At 44.0% G+C, this 19,557-nt stretch overlaps 1 protein-coding gene across 1 annotated transcript; it reads left to right on the forward strand.

Annotated features, from left to right (window-relative positions):
• Positions 1 to 18,853: 18,853 nt before the first annotated feature.
• Positions 18,854 to 19,356, forward strand: LOC119328898. The gene has a single exon (XM_037601898.1). The coding sequence runs from the start codon at positions 18,854 to 18,856 to the stop codon at positions 19,262 to 19,264; it is 411 nt and encodes a 136-aa protein (XP_037457795.1). The 3' UTR covers positions 19,265 to 19,356.
• The last annotated feature ends 201 nt before the right edge of the window (positions 19,357 to 19,557 follow it).

Consider the following 19,557-nt stretch of genomic DNA (forward strand, 5'->3'; position numbering starts at 1 on the left):
TAAAACCCGTTTCTTCAAAACTATTGTTTGTATTGTGTGTATCTCTCTTTTCTTCTCTCGTATCTCATCCCAAAACAGTTGGACCCAATAGATGATGAAGGAAGACAAACTGCTATTCTCTGGACTGATGACTCAGTTGGACGCAAAGCAATGGATTCAAAACATGGAGGATCACTTTGGGAAAATTTTGATTACAAGGAAGTATGAGGTTGCTCCTTAGTATTTTACCAAGAGTGCTGCAACCTGGTGGAAAATGCATCAAGCCATACAAGGATGCAACAGAATAAAAACTTGGGAGGAATTCAAGAAGACTCTGTTGAGATCCCATCTTATTCGGAAGCACTATGATAACCCGAAGAAGAAACCTTGTGCCTGCAAGATTTGTGAAGAAATAGGACACACCCATGAAGAACACAAGGATGGATGCCCCCGTTGTGAGGAAAATCACTCATGCGAAGTATGCCCGACTGGGTGGGTTACTTGTTTCCTATGTGAAGGAACTACACACTACCCTACTCAGTGTCACTATTACCCTAAGTACAAGAAATTACCAAGCAGCATAAAGAAACCCTCAGGGAAAATTCAGAAGAACCTATGATGCAAGAAGATGTTGAAGACCCTGATGGAGAAGGCCTAAACAGATTTTACACCCAAGCCTGCTATTCATGTGGAGAAGGACATTTCTTACATCACTGCAAAAAGGAAAGAGAAGAGTATCTCGGAGACTTCTCGACAGCAGAACTGAAGTTTGACCTTCAGGAAATAGAAGCTCTGATCATTACGGAGAAATCCAGGAAGAGAAAATGAAGGCATCCCCAGAACAACCCAATTTCTGCAGAAAAGGACCTGAGTAATATCACCTATTTCACTTGCAAGGATTTAGGTCATTACACTGATAAATGTCCAGAAAAAAAACTAAAAATCCAAGGAGCCTACATAATCACAAAGAAGCCCAGAGACATGTCGGAAGTCAATTGTTTTCGCTACAAGGAAGCAGGACATTTTGCTAGGGAATGTTCAGATCAGATGAAAGCTGGAGCTGAGTAGTTGGGATTTTGATATGGATAATAAGAGTAGTAGAAAGTAATTTTATTTTCATAAGTTCGATGAGTTTAATTATGTAATGGAAGCCTCAGAGTTTGTAATGAATTCATGAATCAATAAAGTTAATGTATCATGATTTCATATGTTGAATTGTGTGAGTCATTACTTTACGAACACATATGTTGACCATTTCCGAGGATATGAGAAATATGGTCTACGGATGGATTTGTGTATTACATTTTAAGGGTGGTAGTACCCTGTGGGAACACCTGACCAATGGAAAGGAAAAATGTATTCCACATAGAGCAGTTTGGACAAAATATGTATGAGTTTTATTCCGATATGTCGGTTAACTCAGGAGTATGAAGGAATGAAGTAATATCGGACTTAAAGGAGGTGCATGTTGGGAGTCCCACTTGGATCCCTAGTCCAATTCAGACTCCCCTCCCCCTTTTCTTTTATCGGAAGGGGGAGGGGGGGAGGAGAGGGAGGAGGAGAAGGAAAGGGGGGCACCACCCCCTCCCCTTATCCAATTCGGAATCCTTCCCTAGGGGGCGCCACCCCTTGTGGGATGCCTTGCCTCCCTCCTATGGCCCATGTGGCCCATATCTTCCCCGGAGGGTTCCGGTAACCGCCTCGGTACTCCGATATGTACCCGATACTTTCCGAAACACTTCCGGTGTCTGAATACTATCGTCCAATATATCAATCCTTACCTCTCGACCATTTCGAGACTCCTCGTCATGTCTGTGATCTCATCTGGGACTCCGAACAATATTTGGTCACAAAACACATTACTCATAATACAAATCGTCATGGAACGTTAAGCGTGCGGACCATACGGGTTCGAGAACTATGTAGACATGACCGAGACACATCTCCGGTAAATAACCAACAATGGAACCTGGGTGCTCATATTGGTTCCTATATATTCTACGAAGATCTTTATCGGTCAAACCGCAATGACAACATACGTCATTCCCTTTGTCATTGGTATGTTACTTGCCCGAGATTCGATCATCGGTATCTTCATACCTAGTTCAATCTCGTTACCGGCAAGTCTATTTACTCGTTTCGTAATGCAACATCCCGTAACTAACTCATTAGTCACATTGCTTGCAAGGCTTATCATGATGTACATTACCGAGAGGGCCCAGAGATACCTCTCCAATATTTGGAGTGACAAATCCTCATATCGATCTATGCCAACCCAACAAACACCTTCGGAGATACCTGTAGAGCATCTTTGTAATCACCCAGTTACGTTGTGATGTTTGATGGCACACAAGGTATTCCTCCGGCATTCGGGAGTTGCATAATATCATAGTCAAAGGAATATGTATAAGTCATGAAGAAAGCAATAGCAATAAAACTTAACGATCATTATGCTAAGCTAGCGGATGGGTCTTGTCCATCACATCATTCTCCTAATGATGTGATCATGTTCATCAAATGACAACACATGTCTATGGTTAGGAAACTTGATCATCTTTGATTAACAAGCTAGTCTAGTAGAGGCATACTAGGGACACTTTGTATTGTCTATGTATTCATACATGTATCAAGTTTCCGATTAATACAATTCTAGCATGAATAATAAACATTTATCATGATATAAGGAAATATAAATAACAACTTTATTATTGCCTCTAGGGCATATTTCCTTCAACGAGAAGCATTTATGATAGCTAATTGTTCATCAGGAAAGCTATCATCAATAGGTAGTGGGTCATCAAGAACATTTTCTAACCTAGACAAGTTGTCTGCAACGGGGTTCTCAACTCCCTTTCTATCAATAATATGAAAATAAAATTCTTGTAGCAAGAGAACCCATCTAATAAGTCTAGATTTAGCATCTTTCTTTTCCATAAGATATTTAATAGCAGCATGATCAGTGTGAACAGTTACTTTGGAATCAACAATATAAGGTCTGAACTTATCACATGCAAATACAACTGCTAAAAATTCTTTTTCAGTGGTAGCATAATTTCTCTGGGCATTGTCCAGAGTTTTACTAGCATACTGAATAACATCTAATTTCTTATCAACTCTTTGTCCTAGAACAGCACCAACAGCATAATCACTAGCATCACACATAATCTCAAAGGGTAAATTCCAATCAGGTGGCTGAACGATAGGTGCAGAAATCAAGGCTTTCTTAAGTATTTCGAATGCTTCTTCACAATCATCATAAAAAACAAAAGGAATATCTTTTTGCAAGAGATTAGTGAGAGGCCTAGAAATTTTAGAGAAGTCTTCAATAAACCTCCTATAGAAACCGGCATGTCCAAGGAAACTTCTTATACCTTTGATATCTTTAGGACATGGCATCTTTTCAATAGCATCCACTTTAGTTTTGTCAACTTCAATACCTCTTTCAGAAACTTTATGCCCCAAGACAATACCTTCATTAACCATAAAGTGTCACTTCTCCCAATTCAATACAAGATTAGTTTCTTCACATCTCTGCAAAACTCGGTCAAGGTTGCTTAAGTAATCATCAAAAAAGTTCTGTAAACAGAGAAATCATCCATGAAAACCTCAACAATCTTTTCACAAAAATCAGAGAATATAGCAGTCATACATCTTTGAAAGGTAGCAGGTGCATTGCATAAACCAAAAGGCATACATCTATAAGCAAATGTACCGAAAGGGCAAGTAAAAGTTGTTTTCTCTTGATCATCTTTTGACACAGGTATTTGAGAGAAACTAGAATAACCATCTAGAAAGTAAAAATATGTATGCTTGGATAATATTTCTAGCATTTGATCAGTAAAAGGTAGAGGGTAATGATCTTTTCTAGTAGCTTTATTTAATTTGCAAAAATCAATTACCATTCTATAACTTGTAACAATATTGGAATCAATTCATTTTTATCATTAGGAACAACAGTAATACCTCCCTTCTTAGGGACACAATGAACATGACTTACCCATTGACTATCAGCAATAGGATAAATTCCACCTGCCTCCAGAAGCTTTAGTATTTCATTTCTTACCACTTCTTTCATCTTAGGATTTAACCGTCGTTGATGATCAACAACCGGTTTAACATCTTTCTCCAATTTAATGGTGTGCTGACATAGAGTGGGACTAATGCCCTTAAGATCATCGAGAGTATATCCAATAGCGGCACGGTGCTTCTTCAGAATTTTCAATAATTAATTTTCTTCATGCTTTGAAAGGTTAGCACTAATAATAACAGGATATATCTTCTTTTCATCAAGATAAGCATATTTCAGATTATCAGGTAATTGTTTAAGCTCAAACACGGGATCACCCTTAGGTGGAGGAGGATCCCCAAGGATTTCAACTGGCAAATTGTGTTTCAAAATAGGCCCTTTATTAAAGAATACTTCATCTTTTTCCCTTCTTTCATTCATAAACATATCATTTTCATGGTCTAGCAAATATTGTTCTAAAGGATCGGTAGGAGGCAAGCAAGACCAATAATTTCATCCTTACTAGGCAATTCTTTATCGTGAGGTTGTCTATGAAATTTAGAGAAATTAAAATCATGAGACATATCCCCTAAACCAACAGTAACAATATATATCTTGTAGTATATCTTAACATTAACAGTATTGAAGAAGGGTCTACCAAATATAATGGGACAAAAATTATCTTGTGGAGAAGCAAGAACAAGAAAATTAGTAGGATATTTGATTTTCTCACACAAGACTTCAACATCTCTAACAATCCCAATTGGTGATATGGTATCTCTATTGGCAAGCTTAATAGTAACATCAATATCCTCTATCTCAGTAGGTGCAATATCATTCATAATTTTGTTATATAAGGTATAAGGAATTGCACTCACACTAGCACCTACATCACATAAGCCATGATAACAATGATCTTCTATTTTTAACAGAAACAATAGGCATGCCAACAACAGGTCTATGTTTATCTTTCATATCAAGTTTAGCAATTCTAGCAGCTTCATCACAGAAATAAATAGCATGCCCATCAATATTATCAACCAAGAGATCTTTAACCATAGCAATACTAGGTTCAACTTTAATTTGGTCAGAGGGTGTAGGTGTTCTAGTATAACTCTTACGAACCATGAGTGAAGCTTTAGCATTATCCTTTATTCTAACAGGAAAAGGTGGTTTCTCAATATAAGCAGTAGGAACAATAGGATCAACATTATAAGGAATAGTTTCTTATTAAACTTTAATAGGTTCTACTACTTTAACTTTAATGGGAGTATGATATTTAAACCACTTCTCCTTACTGAGATCAACATGAGTAGAAAAAGATTCACAGAAAGAAGCTACTATCTCAGAGTCAAGTCCATATTTAGTGCTAAAATCATGAAAAGCATCGGTATCTATAAAAGACTTAACACAATAAAACTTAAGGTTTATACCTGACTCCTTACCTTCGTCGAGTTCCCAATCTTCAGAGTTGCATTTAATCCTTTCCAATAAATCCCATTTGAATTCAATATCCTTCTTCATATAGGAACCAGTACAAGAACTATTGAGCATGGATCGATCATTATGAGAATGCCGAGCATAAATTTTTTAAATAATAATTTCTCTTGAGAGCTCATGATTGGGGCATGAATATAACATTGAATTAAGCCTCCCCAAAGCTTGAGCGATACTTTCTCCTTCACGAGGCCAAAAATTATATTATATAATTCCGATCATGATGAACCAAATGCATAGGATAAAACTTCTGATGAAATTCCAATTTTAATTGGTTGTAGTTCCATGATCCAATATCATCACATAGCCTATACCATGTCAATGACGTTCCCTTCAAGGATAAAGGGAAGACCTTCTTCTTGACAACATCCTCGGGCATACCTGCAAGCTTAAATAATCCACAAACTTCATCCACATAGATTAGGTGCATATCAGGATGTAATGATCCATCTCCTGCATAAGGATTAGCTAGCAGTTTCTCTATCATACCCGAAGGAATTTCATAATAAATATTTTTAGTAGGTGCAGTAGGTTGAGGAGCAACTCTTTGCTCTTTCGGTCGGGGTGAAGATACCCCGAACAAGTCCCTCAAAGGATTATTTTCCATAGTAACAAGTGACAGTAAATTTCAGCATACTATATAAATGTTTCCTTACCAAAGGCACTTCACTCCTCGGCAACACGCGTCAGAAAAGAGTGTTGATGACCCACAAGTATAGGGGATCTATCATAGTGCTTTCGATAAGTAAGAGTGTCGAACCCAACAAGGAGCAGAAGGAAATGACAAGTGGTTTTCAGCAAGATATTCTCTTCAAGCACTGAAATTATCAGTAACAGATAGTTTTGTGATAAGTTAAATTGTAACAGGTAACAAGTAAATAAAGTAACTAAGGTGCAGCAAGGTGGACCAATCCTTTTCTGTAGCAAAGGACAAGCCTGTACAAACTCTTATATAAAGCAAAGCGCTCCTGAGGATACATGGGAATTGTTGTCAAGTTAGTTTTCATCATGCTCATATGATTCGCGTTCATTACTTTGATAATTTGATATGTGGATAGACCGGTGCTTGGGTGCTGCCCTTCCTTGGACAAGCCTTCCACTTATGATTAACCCCTCTCGCAAGCATCCGCAACTATGAAAGAAGAATTAAGGTAAACCTAACCATAGCATGAAACATATGGATCCAAATCAGCCCCTTACGAAGCAACGCATAAACTAGGATTTAAGCTTCTGTCACTCTAGCAACCCATCATCTACTTATTAATTCCCAATGCCTTCCCCTAGGCCCAAAAAATGGTGAAGTGTCATGCAGTCGACGTTCACATAACACCACTAGAGGAGAGACAACATACATCTCATCAAAATATCGAAGGAATACCAAATTCACATGATTACTTATAACAAGACTTCTCCCATGTCCTCGGGAACAAACGTAACTACTCACAAAACATATTTATGATCAAGATCAGAGGAGTATTAATTATCATTAAGGATCTGAAAATATAATCTTCCACCGGATAAACCAACTAGCATCAACTACAAGGAGTAATCAAAACTACTAGCAACCCACAGGTACCAATCTGAGGTTTTGGGACCAAGATCGAATACAAGAGATGAACTAGGGTTTGAGAGGAGATGGTGCTGGTGAAGATGTTGATGGAGATTGACCCCCTCTCGATGAGAGGATCGTTGGTGATGACAATGGCTTCGATTTCCCCCTCCCGGAGGGATGTTTCCCCGACAGAACAGCTCCACCGGAGCCCTAGATTGGTTCTGCCCAGGTTCCGCCTCGAGATGGCGGCACTTCGTCCCGAAAGCTTCCTTCTTATTTTTCCAGGTCAAAACACACCATATAGTAGAAGATGGGCGTCGGAGGCCTACCAGGGGGCCCACGAGGACGGGGGGTGCGCCCTCCACCCTTGTGGCCGGCTGGTGGCCCCCTCTGGTATTTTCTTCACCTAATATTTTTTATATATTCCAAAAACATGCTCCGTGAAGTTTCGGGACTTTTGGAGTTGTGCGGAATAAGTCTCTAATATTTGCTCCTTTTCCAGTCCAGAATTCCAACTGCCGGCATCCTCCCTCTTCATGTAAACCTTATAAAATAAGAGAGAAAGGCATAAGTATTGTGATATAATGTGTAATAATAGCCCATAATGCAATAAATATCAATATAAAAGCATGATGAAAATGGACGTATCAAGGACAGCGAACGTCTCTCTTCAACTGCATTCAGGTAATCCACTATGGTTTTATTATTACTGATCAGCATGTCAAGGCTAGGTATGTTCCTTTTCCACTTTCTAATGGTCGCGCGGATGCGCCTCATCTGGAAATTAATAAGAGAAGCAAAGGAGTGAAACAGCCTTGTCGCACGAGACCAACCATCAGCAATGATCTCTCGTGTTTCCCTCATCTCCAGCCAGTGATTCTCCATCCTGAACAACTTACAGTTGGCAGGCTTCGTATCATACTGAACCAGGATAGGCACATGATCAAAAGTAATAGTGGCTACGAATGAAGCTGTAGTGTGAGCAAAAGCCAGAATCAAGTCTGCATTGATGAGGACCCAGTCCAGGCGAACAAGAGTTGGATTGTCCCTTTTATTGGACCAGGTGAACTTCCTGTTACATATCTCTACCTCATCCAAGCAATTCTCCCTTATCCACTGGTTGAAAGTTTCCATCATTGACCAGTTCACCTGACCATGAGACTTCTCGTCCGCCGAGCAATACATATTAAAATTGCCAATGATCATCCATGGTTCATTCACTTGACCAACATCAGCAGCAATGGCCTTGAAGAACAAAGGTCTATCTTGAGCAAGACAAGGAGCATAAACCGTGGTGATGAGTACTGAAAATTTGGACCCAGTAGAAGCTAGCCTGACTCAGAGGTGATACTTGTGTGTTGCAACAACCTGCCCAGAGACCAGAGAAGTGTCCCACGCAACCAGAATTCCACCAGATGATCCTGATGAAGGCACGATTGCATGACCATCAAGATGAGTAGGAAGAAAGGTACACAACTTCCCTGACTCGGTTTTTTTTGTGTCAGGGAAGGAAAAAGTAAGGTCGGCTGAGCCAGCGAATAATAAGAGGCTGGGGCGACAAGGCGCAAAGGCACAAAAAAATAGTCTGTGAATTCAGGGAAAAGGTGGAGCGGACGAGTTGGTGTGGGTGGAATTAATCTGTGCATTGCGGCAAGAGGCTTCATGTTATTTTCTGAAGGGCAGACAGGGACGTTGTGATGGTCATATTTCTTGGTTAGATCGCCGACTACGGCGTGGCTTCAGACGAGGAATACGGGATCAGTGATCTTTTTCGTGAGGAAGTCATAGAAGAAAACAAGGGCGGTAAGACCGGTGGCAACAGGTCAGTTAGATCGCAGCTCGGCATGGCGCCGGGGTTCACCAAGTTTGATTTGGAGAAATTCGATGGCACGGGTAACTTTGGTCTATGGCAGACAAGAGTCAAGGATATTCTGGCACAACAAGGAATCTTGAAGGGTTTGCAGGAGACGAAGCCGGCCAAGGTTGAAAATGATGTGTCGGAGGATATGCAAGTGCAGGCGGCCGCTACCATACGGCTTTGTCTTGCGGATCAGGTCATGTATCATGTCATGGACGAAGATTCTCCTGAGGGAATTTGGGACAAGTTGGCAAATCGTTATATTTCCAGGTCAGCGACCAATAAGCTGTATTTGAAGCAAAAGTTCTATGGGCTGAAGATGTAGGAGGGGTCGGATCTTGTGGAGCATGTGAATGCCTTTAATCAGTTGGTCACGGATCTAGCGTGTCTGGATGTGAAGATTGATGATGAGGATAAGGCACTACTTCTTCTTGTTTCGTTGCCACTGTTCTATGAGCATTTGGTCATTACATTGACACATGGAAAGACAACCGTCAATAATGAGGAAGTCACTGCAACGTTGCTTGGACATGAGTTGAGGAAGCAAAAGAATGCTACAGAGGAGAGTACTCAAGGTTGGGGGTTGGCAGTTAAAGGTTATCAACTCAGGAAGGGACAAGAGGCGGAGAAGAAAAAGAAGAAAAAGGTGCAGTGCTACAGGTGCAAGGACTGGGGACATGTAAAGAGGGAATGCCTAGAACTGAAGGGTGGGGCAAGTGCTAATGCGGCTACTCGTGGTGATGACTCAGACAGCAGTAGTGATGTTCTCGTAGTATCAAACAAGCGGTCAACAAAAACTGAAGCGTGGATGTTGGATTCAGCTTGCTCTTTTCATGCGACTCCCAACAGGGAGTGATTCTCTTTGTACAAGTCTGGTGAGTTTGGTTTAGCCTATGTGGGCGATGACACAGGTTATCGTGTTGCTGGAGTAGGTGACAACAAAATCAAGATGTTTGATGGAGTTGATCAGATGCTTCGGGGAGTCAGGCATGTGCCAGGGCTAAGGAGAGGAATCTAATTTTGCTTGGTGTTCTTCATGATGGTGGTATGGAATTCTGTTGTGATCGAGATAAGAAGACCGTGAAAATCATGGAAGATGGGGTGACTATGATGATAGGAGAGAGGACGGCTTCGCATCTTTACAAGTTGCAAGGGAGCACTATTGTCGATGGAGCCATGAAGAGTGGAGCTACAGGAGTAGCAGTGGAGTCACGGTGGCGGCGGGTCTGGCCCGTCGGGTAGCTCTCAGTAAGCTACAAAGAAGACAACCCAAGTCCGGAGTACATGGAGGTTCGAGTATGGACGACTTCTAACTGGTGGAGAATATTCGCCAAGGTGGAGTTTGTTATATTTGTGTTGAATATTATGTACGCAAGGGGTTACATGGACTTGGGAATTGTAATTGGTGTGGTTAGGTACGAGTTGTGTAGGAGTCGGACACGTTGTATCCTAGGCATCTTATATACGGAGGGGCACCACACGTTGTAACCCATGACGATTTGATAGCAACAGGTACGCGGGGGAGCCAACGGCTTGTGCCAGTGCTCGGGCGGCCGATGTTGCGGTATCTTGGGGAGGAGTGACCGTAGTCATCCCTGGGGATGTAGCCATATCGGTGAACCTCGTTAACAAATATCGTGCCTCGGTGTGTCGTCTATGATCTTGCATTAGTATTTTATTCTAACATGTGCCCGACTCCATATCCGGGGACAGGTCCGTTAATTGGATGCCACTCTGAGGCGTCGGTTCCCCTGTGAGCGGACTGGGTGCCGCTCTCGGAGAAGAAAGTGCAGACTTTTGATGACGAGCAAGTGGAGAAGAAGGTCGCCCTCATCATCATCGAGGAGGAGGGGGGAGGAGGAGGAGAAGGATCGCTATTATGCGCTAGTGGTCGCGCAGGAGGATCCCACCCTCGACGAGTACCCAGATTGAAATCGTGAAACACACTCCATTGCATGGAAAATCCAACACGGCTGCATGTTGATCTCTTATGAGAAGGATGATAAAATTCACTCACACAATTCATATCGGTCATCACGCTGCTTCAATCGGATGACGACGTCTTGGATGGCGGCGTAGACGAGACGGTGGTGTCGATGGCCTTAGAGGCACCCCTACAAGGTCATCGTCCATTTCAAATTGGCTGAACTTTAGGCGACTCCGGTTGGATGGCCGGTGCCTTACCCGCTATCTACGGACATGTCTGAACGTGTCCGTGGACATTTGGTGTTCCGCTTGGAGTTGCCCTTATGTGTGTGCTCATGCATTCTTTATAAAAACATTTTATTAATAAAATAAGATACATTTGACATTGTGATGAAATATTCTAATTTGCTTTAGAGAAAATTTCACAAATACACAACATTTAGCACAAAGGTAAAAAAACAATATTCCATGCGATTTTAAGAAAAAAGAAAACACCCCCCCCCCCCCATGTGTTAAGTGAGAGGGACGGCTCGGTTTGAGCCGAGTCAAGCCTAGCGAAGCCCAACTCTCTGAAAATATTAAAATACTTAAAATTTCAAAATGCTTATTGATAACATATTTTTAGAAAGCAAGTAATTCAATTCATCTTTGCAGGGTTTTTTAGGCAAATTCATCTTTGCAGGTCAATCTCGCAGTAGGTACTTTTTTTAGACGAAACATCACTTTTAATTCAATCAAACAAGGTTTGTGGGATACAAAGGTTACTAGGAGGATTGGAGAGCCACAAATGACGTCCCACATCCAAGCTAGTATCCATCTTAGCAATAGTATGAGCCTCAAAATTGTGCTCGTGCTGCTCGTGGCATATTTCACATGCCAAAAAAATGGATCTACGAGAGTTAATCTCCTTCACTATCATACAGTACTCACCACGCTGCTCTGTCTCCTTAAGCTCATGTATGACTCTCAGACAGTCGGTAGCGATATGGATCTTGCGAAGTGCCAAATCCTCACCTAGAGCTTGAGCTTCTCGACACGCAAACGCTTCCAAAATTTCAGGCTCCGTCAAACCTTCAAAAACAACCGCAGAAGCCCCCAAGTAATTTCCATGTTCATCCCTACACACAACTCCCACGGCTCCTTTGTTTGTATTTTTTGCCACTACTGCATCAGCGTTAAGCTTTGCATGTCCCACGAGCGGTGGCTTCCATGCTTGAGGAGCTCAAATGGTAGCTGAACAATAACTTCTACTTTGGCCCCATTGACTTCCTCGCACCTCATCCAAGTACCTACTAATAAAGAGATGTGTGGACAATGGGCTTTGGAATTCTTGCTCGTGGATCGCCTTGCGTCGAGCCCACCATAGTTCCCATAATGTCACTAGAACCTCCACGCACTGATCCTCCTTCAACGTTTTGGTAAGGTTAAACATCCATAATTTAGCATTCGGAGTTTCATCTCCCACCAAAGGGATGATCACATCATCCTCACGGAGCGACCATACTGACTTGGCCATGTTGCAGTCCAGCAGTGTATGGCGCTACGAGTCCTCCGCTGCGCCACAAATAATGCATGTCGCCGATGTAGCCATTTGACGCCTCGCTCGCTCCTCCCCAGTGGGCAGGGATGATCGAGCTAACCGCCAGGCGAACATTCAAATTTTTGGCAGAACCTGTACTGACCAAAGCTTCTTCCACGACTTCTCTTCTTGTTCTATGTTTGATGCCTCAGCCTCGCAATTGAGCCAAGCTTCTCGGCACTTTTCGTTTCTACAACAAGCTTATAAGCTGATCGCACTGAGAAAGAGCCCGATCATTCGTAGTGCCAAGCCCAAAAGTCTGGCTGCAGTACGTAACTAATTGGAATTTTCTTGACCGCCTCAACATCTATAGGCAACATCTGATGTTGCAGTACTGTCATGTTCCAGCTTCTCGTGGCTGGGCATATGAGGTCTGAAAATACTTCCACTGGAACATCAGAAATAGGACAAATGGGACGCAAGTGATAGTCCCTTGGGATCCAATTTTCATTCCACACACTCGTTGAGAGTCCATCCCCTATTCGCCGTATAAGTCCAACCTTGAGGATGTCGCGGCCTTCACAAATTGATCTCCATACATGTGATGGGCGGCTCCTGTAACGCCCTGATGCGGCTATATCTCCCACATGTTGAAGCACGACTTAGAGGCATAACCGCATTGAAAGCAATGTCGCAAGTGAGGTAATCTTCACACAACCCATGTAATACATAAGGGAAAGAGATACATAGTTGGCTTACAATCGCCACTTCACACAATTACATGAATAAAGCATTACAACATCCAAATACAATCAAGGTCCGACTACGGAACCAAAATAAAAGGAGAACCCCAAATGCGACAAGGTCCCCGATCGACCCCAACTGGGCTCCACTACTGATCGACTGAAACGAAACAACACAAAGGACAAGATCTTCATCGAGCTCCTCCTGAGCTCAGTTGCGTCACCGGCACGGTTCAACGGCACCTGCAAGCTGGTTTTGGAAGTATCTGTGAGTCACGGGGACTCAGCAATCTCACACCCTCGCGATCAAGACTATTTAAGCTTATAGGTAAGGCAAAGATATGATGTGGAGCTGCAGCAAGCGGCTAGCATATATGGTGGCTAACATACACAAATGAGAGCAAGAAGAGAAGGCAAAGCATGGTCGATAAAAGTATGATCAAGAAGTGATCCTAGAACAACCTACGTCAAGCATTACTCCAACACCGTGTTCACTTCCCGGACTCCGCCGGAAAGAGACCATCACGGTTACACACGCGGTTGATGCATTTTAATTAAGGTCAACTTCAGGTTTTCTACAACCGGACGTTAACAAATTCCCATCCGCCCATAACCACGGGCACGACTTTCGAAAGTTCAAATCCCTGCAGGGGTGTCCCAACTTAGCCCATAACAAGCTCTCATGGTCAACGAAAGATATTCCTTCTAGCGGGAAGACCCGATCAGACTCGGAATCCCGGTTACAAGACATTTCGACAATGGTAAAACAAGTCCAGCAAGACCGCCCGATGCGCCGATATCCTGATAGGAGCTGCACATATCTCGTTCTCAGGGCAACACCGGATGAACACTACGTACAGCTAAAACCAGCCCTCAAGTTTCCCCGAGGTGGCGCCGCAAGTGGCTCTAGTTTGGACCAACACTTAGACAAGCACTGGCCCGGTAGGGGTTAAAATAAAGATGACCCTCGGGATGCGCGACTCCCAAGGGAAAAAGGCTAGGTGGCAAATGGTAAAACCAAGGTTGGGCCTTGCTGGAGGAGTTTTATTCAAAGCGAACTGTCAAGGGGTTCCCATTATTACCCAACCGCGTAAGGAACGCAAAATCCGGGAACATAACACCGATATGACGGAAACTAGGGCGGCAAGAGTGGAACAAAACACCAGGCATAAGACCGAGCCTTCCACCCTTTACCAAGTATATAGATGCATTAATTAAATAAGATATATTGTGATATCCCAACAAGTAACCAATGTTCCAACAAGGAACGAACTCCATGTTCCAACAAGGAACAAACTTCAATCTTCACCTGCAACTAACAACGCTATAAGAGGGGCTGAGCAAAGTGGTAACATAGCCAAACAACGGTTTGCTAGGACAAGGTGGGTTAGAGGCTTGGTTCAACAATATGGGAGGCATGATAAGCAAGTGGTAGGTATCACAGCATAGGCATAGCAAAAGAGCGAGCAACTAAGCAAGCAAACATAGAAGTGTCGAGGGTATGGTCATCTTGCCTGAAATCCCGCAAGGAAGAAGAACGAGTCCATGAAGAAGACAAACGGACGTAGTCGAACGGGTCCTCACAACACGACGTTATCGGAACCAACCCGAAGAAGCAACACCGGAAAGAAGCAAACAACATAGTAAACAACCAACACATCAACATGGCATGATGCACAATCGAGTATGATGCATGTCCGGTTTAATGAAGTATGGCATGGCAAAGTGCACAAACAATACTACAAATTAAGTGGAGCTCAATATGCAACTCCGTTGCATATTGAAGAAAACACCACATGACTTATTTAGTTCTCTCTCGTTATGTACCCAACAATATTAAATATTGTTAAACATGGCAAGATGGTGAAGCAAAGAAAACTACCTATCTAGGAAAGTTTAAATGAGGCTGGAAACAACGAACAACAATTCCGGTAAATCCCCATATGCATATTTTGGTTATGGTACTGTTCTGCCCTAAACACACTTTTAGGGTTGTTAAACATGCAAAACAAGTACATCATGTTAAACTAGGCATTTTTCTACCCCATTTACATATAAAGTTTATTAAATTCCGAGTTACGGTTATTTAGTTATGAATTAAATCATATTAGCATGGCATAGGAGCAAATTTAATCAAACATCATTTTAAACATTTTAAACATAGATGAAAGTTGTAAATTATTAAACTAGATGAAATTCTAGTCAAGTTACATATATGACATGTTTTAAATGGATGCATGGTTCATGAGTAATTATATGCATGAAGTTAGAGGTTTTTTTGCAAATATGTAATTCTCTGGATAATTGGCAAAATTCGCAGGACCCGAAAAAAAACATATCCGGCCGAATTAGAGCTACAGGCCGAAACAGGACATGGGCCCTGGGGGTTTCTCACCATGGGCCATGGCCTAGTTGGAAGCAGAGGGAGGCCCGCGGATCTGGCGAAGAGGAGTTGGGCCTTGGCACGGAGGAGGCCGACCCGCGGGTGCTCAGGTGTCGTGGATCGACGGTCAACGCGGCTGGGACGAGCGAGCGTCCTCTGTTCGGCAGGGAAGCGGAGCAGCGACGGCAGGGACTTGGCGCCGACGAGCAGGGGCGTGAGTGAGGCTGGCGAGGCGGCAGCGGGAGGACTGGATCCGCAGGAAGACGAACGAGAGGGCAATGGGCGACGAGGGTTCATGAGCAGAAGAGAGAGATGGTTAGAGGAGAAGGAGAACCAGGGGAAAAGGAAAGGGGCAAGGGGCGAGTGGACCTGCTGGTCCGACGACGGGGTCCTCGGCGCTCGAGAGACGGATCCGGGCGGCGGGACATGGGGCGCCGGCGACGCTTGGCGCGATGCAGGGCTCCGGCGGCGCGGTCAACGGGCAGGAGAGGCGGGGTCGACCGGCTGCTGCGGTGATGTTCACGGCGGCTCCTGCGGTCAACACACATCGAGAAAGAGAGGGAGGGATCAGAGAATGGAAGGAGAAGTGAGCCAGGGAGGAAGGGAAAGAAAATGGCGCGCGACGGGGCTGGCCTAGCGATGGCTCTGCAGCTGCTGCTCGCCGGTGGCTCGGTGTCAAAGCCGACAGGAACGAGGTGCTCGGGGAGCCCCTCGGGCGCGAGAGGAGGCTGGAGTCTCGGGGTCGAGCTCCTCTCAAACGGAGCGAGGCTACTGCGATTGATTTGGAAGGGATCGGGAGAAGGCTCACTGGTTGGGTGGAGAGATCGGGAGGGATCGATGGATTGGATCGATGGGGAAAACGAGGAAGGTGGCGGCGGCATGGGGATTGATGGATGGGACAGCTCCCCTAGGTTTTAGGGCTTGGTCTTTAAATAACAAGTGAATTTTTGGGTAGGGGTATTTGGTCCCTCCGATTAAATTGGACGGTCCTAGATAAATAGGTTAGGGAGACCAAACAAAGAAAACAAAGATATTTTGTAGATGTTTGGGGATGATCCGGACACGACGGTGATGACTGTTCGGGTCGGGTCCGGGACAACTTCTCGGACACGCGCGCGAGGAGGGCCGCGTGCTGACGGGAGAGGTTAGGCTGGGCCTGGCGGTGAGATGTAGTGCAGAAGGCAATGGACTGAGAAGAGAGAAGAGAGAGACCCGGCGACTGTTTCCGGAGACCGAAAACGTCCGACGTTAGACCGGCTATAATGCCACTATAGTTTAACGGTTGGGCTATCAAACGAACTCTGAATGTGATGAAACTTGGCAGGCGGCCTACCTACACTATAATAAGGCCACACGCCAACTTTCAACCCAATCCGAGAACATTTTCCGGCCACTTATAGAATAATATTTCGGACATGCCGCGGGCGTGTGCAAGGGTGTCTGGACTCAGAACGGACAACGGAAGGAACGAGGAGACTGGGACGGATGCAAGTTTTAAAACATGATCATGCAAAGCACATGATGACATGACAAGATGCAACACGCAAGCAAATGACATGGCAACAGTAGCGAATAACTCGAAGGCACCTGGCGCATCGGTCTTGGGGCATTACAGCTCCCCACCTCGGCTGAAAGAATATCCAAGGACGGAAAGTAAACTGCCTTTAAAATTCAAGCACTCAAGGAGTCTGGTTCCTGAAGGATTCTCCGGGCCTGTTTTGCTAACAGGGCTAGGTTAAATATTTCCAAATCTCTGAAGCCAAGACCCCCTTTATATTTCGGCATTGTCATATCATCCCATGCCACCCATGCCGTCTTCCTTTCACCTGACTTATTTCCCCACCAGAACTTGCGGATAATAGACGTCAAGTGCTGACAAAGTCCCTGTGGTAATTTGAATATTGCCATCAAGTAGGTGGGAATTGCTTGCACAACTGATTTTATGAGCACTTCTTTCCCACTCCCCGCTAAAGTTTTCTCGATCCATCCTTGCACCCTCTTCCATATACGGTCTTTTAGATAGCTAAAAACACCATTTTTGGAGTCCCCTATATCCGTAGGTAGCCCCAAATATTTTTCATTGAGTGTCTCATTATGCACCTCCAGAATTCCCTTGATCTCATTCCTTGCTGATTCCGGGCTGCCCTTACCAAAATACACCGTTGACTTGTCAACATTTATACGCTGTCCAGATGCTCTGCAATACCTATCCAGGACAGACTTGAGCGCCTCCACCTCATCATTCTTAGCTTTGCAAAAAAGTATACAATCATCGGCAAATAAAAGATGATGGACGGTTGGGGCTTGAGGTGCAATTGTTATCCCTTGAAGCACTCCCTCATTGCTGGCATGCTTGATCAAACAAGAAAGGCCTTCACCTGCTAGCAGAAACAGATAGGGAGAAATAGGATCCCCTGCCTTATTCCCCTTGATGGGATAAATTCTCTTGTTCGATTGCCATTGAAAAGCAAAGAGAATGAAACAGACCGAACTCCTCTCATAACTGCACTCACAAAGGAGTCACACAAACCAATTTTCCGCATGATTGCCTCCAGATATACCCATTCCATCCTGCCATAAGCCTTTTGCATGTCTACTTTAATGGCACAATGAGAGTTCTTCTTACTCCTATTATTCTTCATATAGTGTAAGCACTCATAAGCTGCGATGACATTATCTCGCAGTAGGTACTAAGGCAATAAAATGGGAGATATGGATCATCCATTGAACCGGACCTCAGTTATTGTTTAGTGTGCTTTCAAATGGTTGTGTGAGTAAAATATTTGCATTGGATGCGAAAGTGCTGTTAAAATGGGAGATATGAATCATCCATTGAACCGTCCCTCTCACATAAGCTCGAGCGAACAGTAAACTCCAATAGAATAGTAAAAATTTCAATAAATTGTGGACTTTTTTGCCAGAAGTATTGATGTATTTCTACACGCGTGTAAATTTTCATGATGAAATCATATTCGTGTAGGTGTGGAAAAAAAACAGTGCTCCAAAATGCTTCAAAAACACACTTTCTGGAGCAACAATTTTTTCCCACACCTCCATGAATGTGATTTCGTTGTGAAAATTTAGAAAAAACATCAATGTTTCTTGAAAAAAAACAGTTTTTTTAAATGCTATTCTTATGAAATTTACCGCTCACTCGGGCTAGTAGCTCACAAACTCCATATCGCATTGGATGAAACTAATCCTTATAGTTATACGAGGGGGTATTTTTTCACTCACGCATTCGTTCATTGGTTGCTAGAGAAGACGTACCGCATTCCCTCAAAAAAAAAAAAGAGAAGACGTACCGCATGACCTACCTAACCAACCAATCCAATCACGTTTATTTATGCATTTCACCATGCTGCACTAGCAAGCTTGCGTTGGTTCGGAATGATTCATCGGGGGCGTGACGAGAAACCAGATCTCTTCCTCTTGTTACTGCTAGTCGTGTCATTGTCACTGGTGCTCGACGTCGTCGGAGAATCACCGCCGGCAGCAGGAGGAAAAGGAGGAGAGTCGACGGCGGCATGCGGCAGTAGCAGCTACAACTACCTCGGCGCGCTGCTGGGACTGATGATCCCGTGCAAGGCGGCGGTGGCGCCCTTCAGCCCGGCGCCGCCCACGGACGACTGCTGCTGGGCGGTGCGCGAGCTGGGGCAGCCCTGCCTCTGCCTGCTCCTTGCCGGCCCGCCCATCTCGGGCGCCGACCGCCGCATGCTCGCCCTCCTCCCCTCCATATGCGCCGCCGCCGACGACGACAGCGACCTGCGTCAGGATCTAGGCTCGTGCACTGCTACGTAGCACGGTTCTCCTTCTCCTTCAGTTTGTGACACATATTCCTACTGGGCTACGGGACAAGCAAGCATTGACACGCGACTAGAAAGTTGATCTAACCCGAGCACCACTCGACTACTTGGGGCGTCCCTTTTTTTGTTACGTCCGCCTCCTGCTTGCTCCACTTTCGCTGCTTTTTATCTGCAAATTCAGTTAACTATTGTATCATGATGGTGATGCAACTGCGCATTTGCAGCAAAGAGGCATGTTTCATGGCATGCACTAGATACGCAACCAACCTCAGATTACCAGCAGCTAGC

Source organism: Triticum dicoccoides, chromosome 7A, assembly GCF_002162155.2.
Source record: "Triticum dicoccoides isolate Atlit2015 ecotype Zavitan chromosome 7A, WEW_v2.0, whole genome shotgun sequence".
Lineage (NCBI taxonomy): Eukaryota > Viridiplantae > Streptophyta > Magnoliopsida > Poales > Poaceae > Triticum > Triticum dicoccoides.

Excerpts from the sequence above, each read along its gene's own strand:
- LOC119328898 (XM_037601898.1), top strand. The coding sequence starts at position 18,854 with ATGATTCATCGGGGGCGTGACGAGAAACCAGATCTCTTCCTCTTGTTA.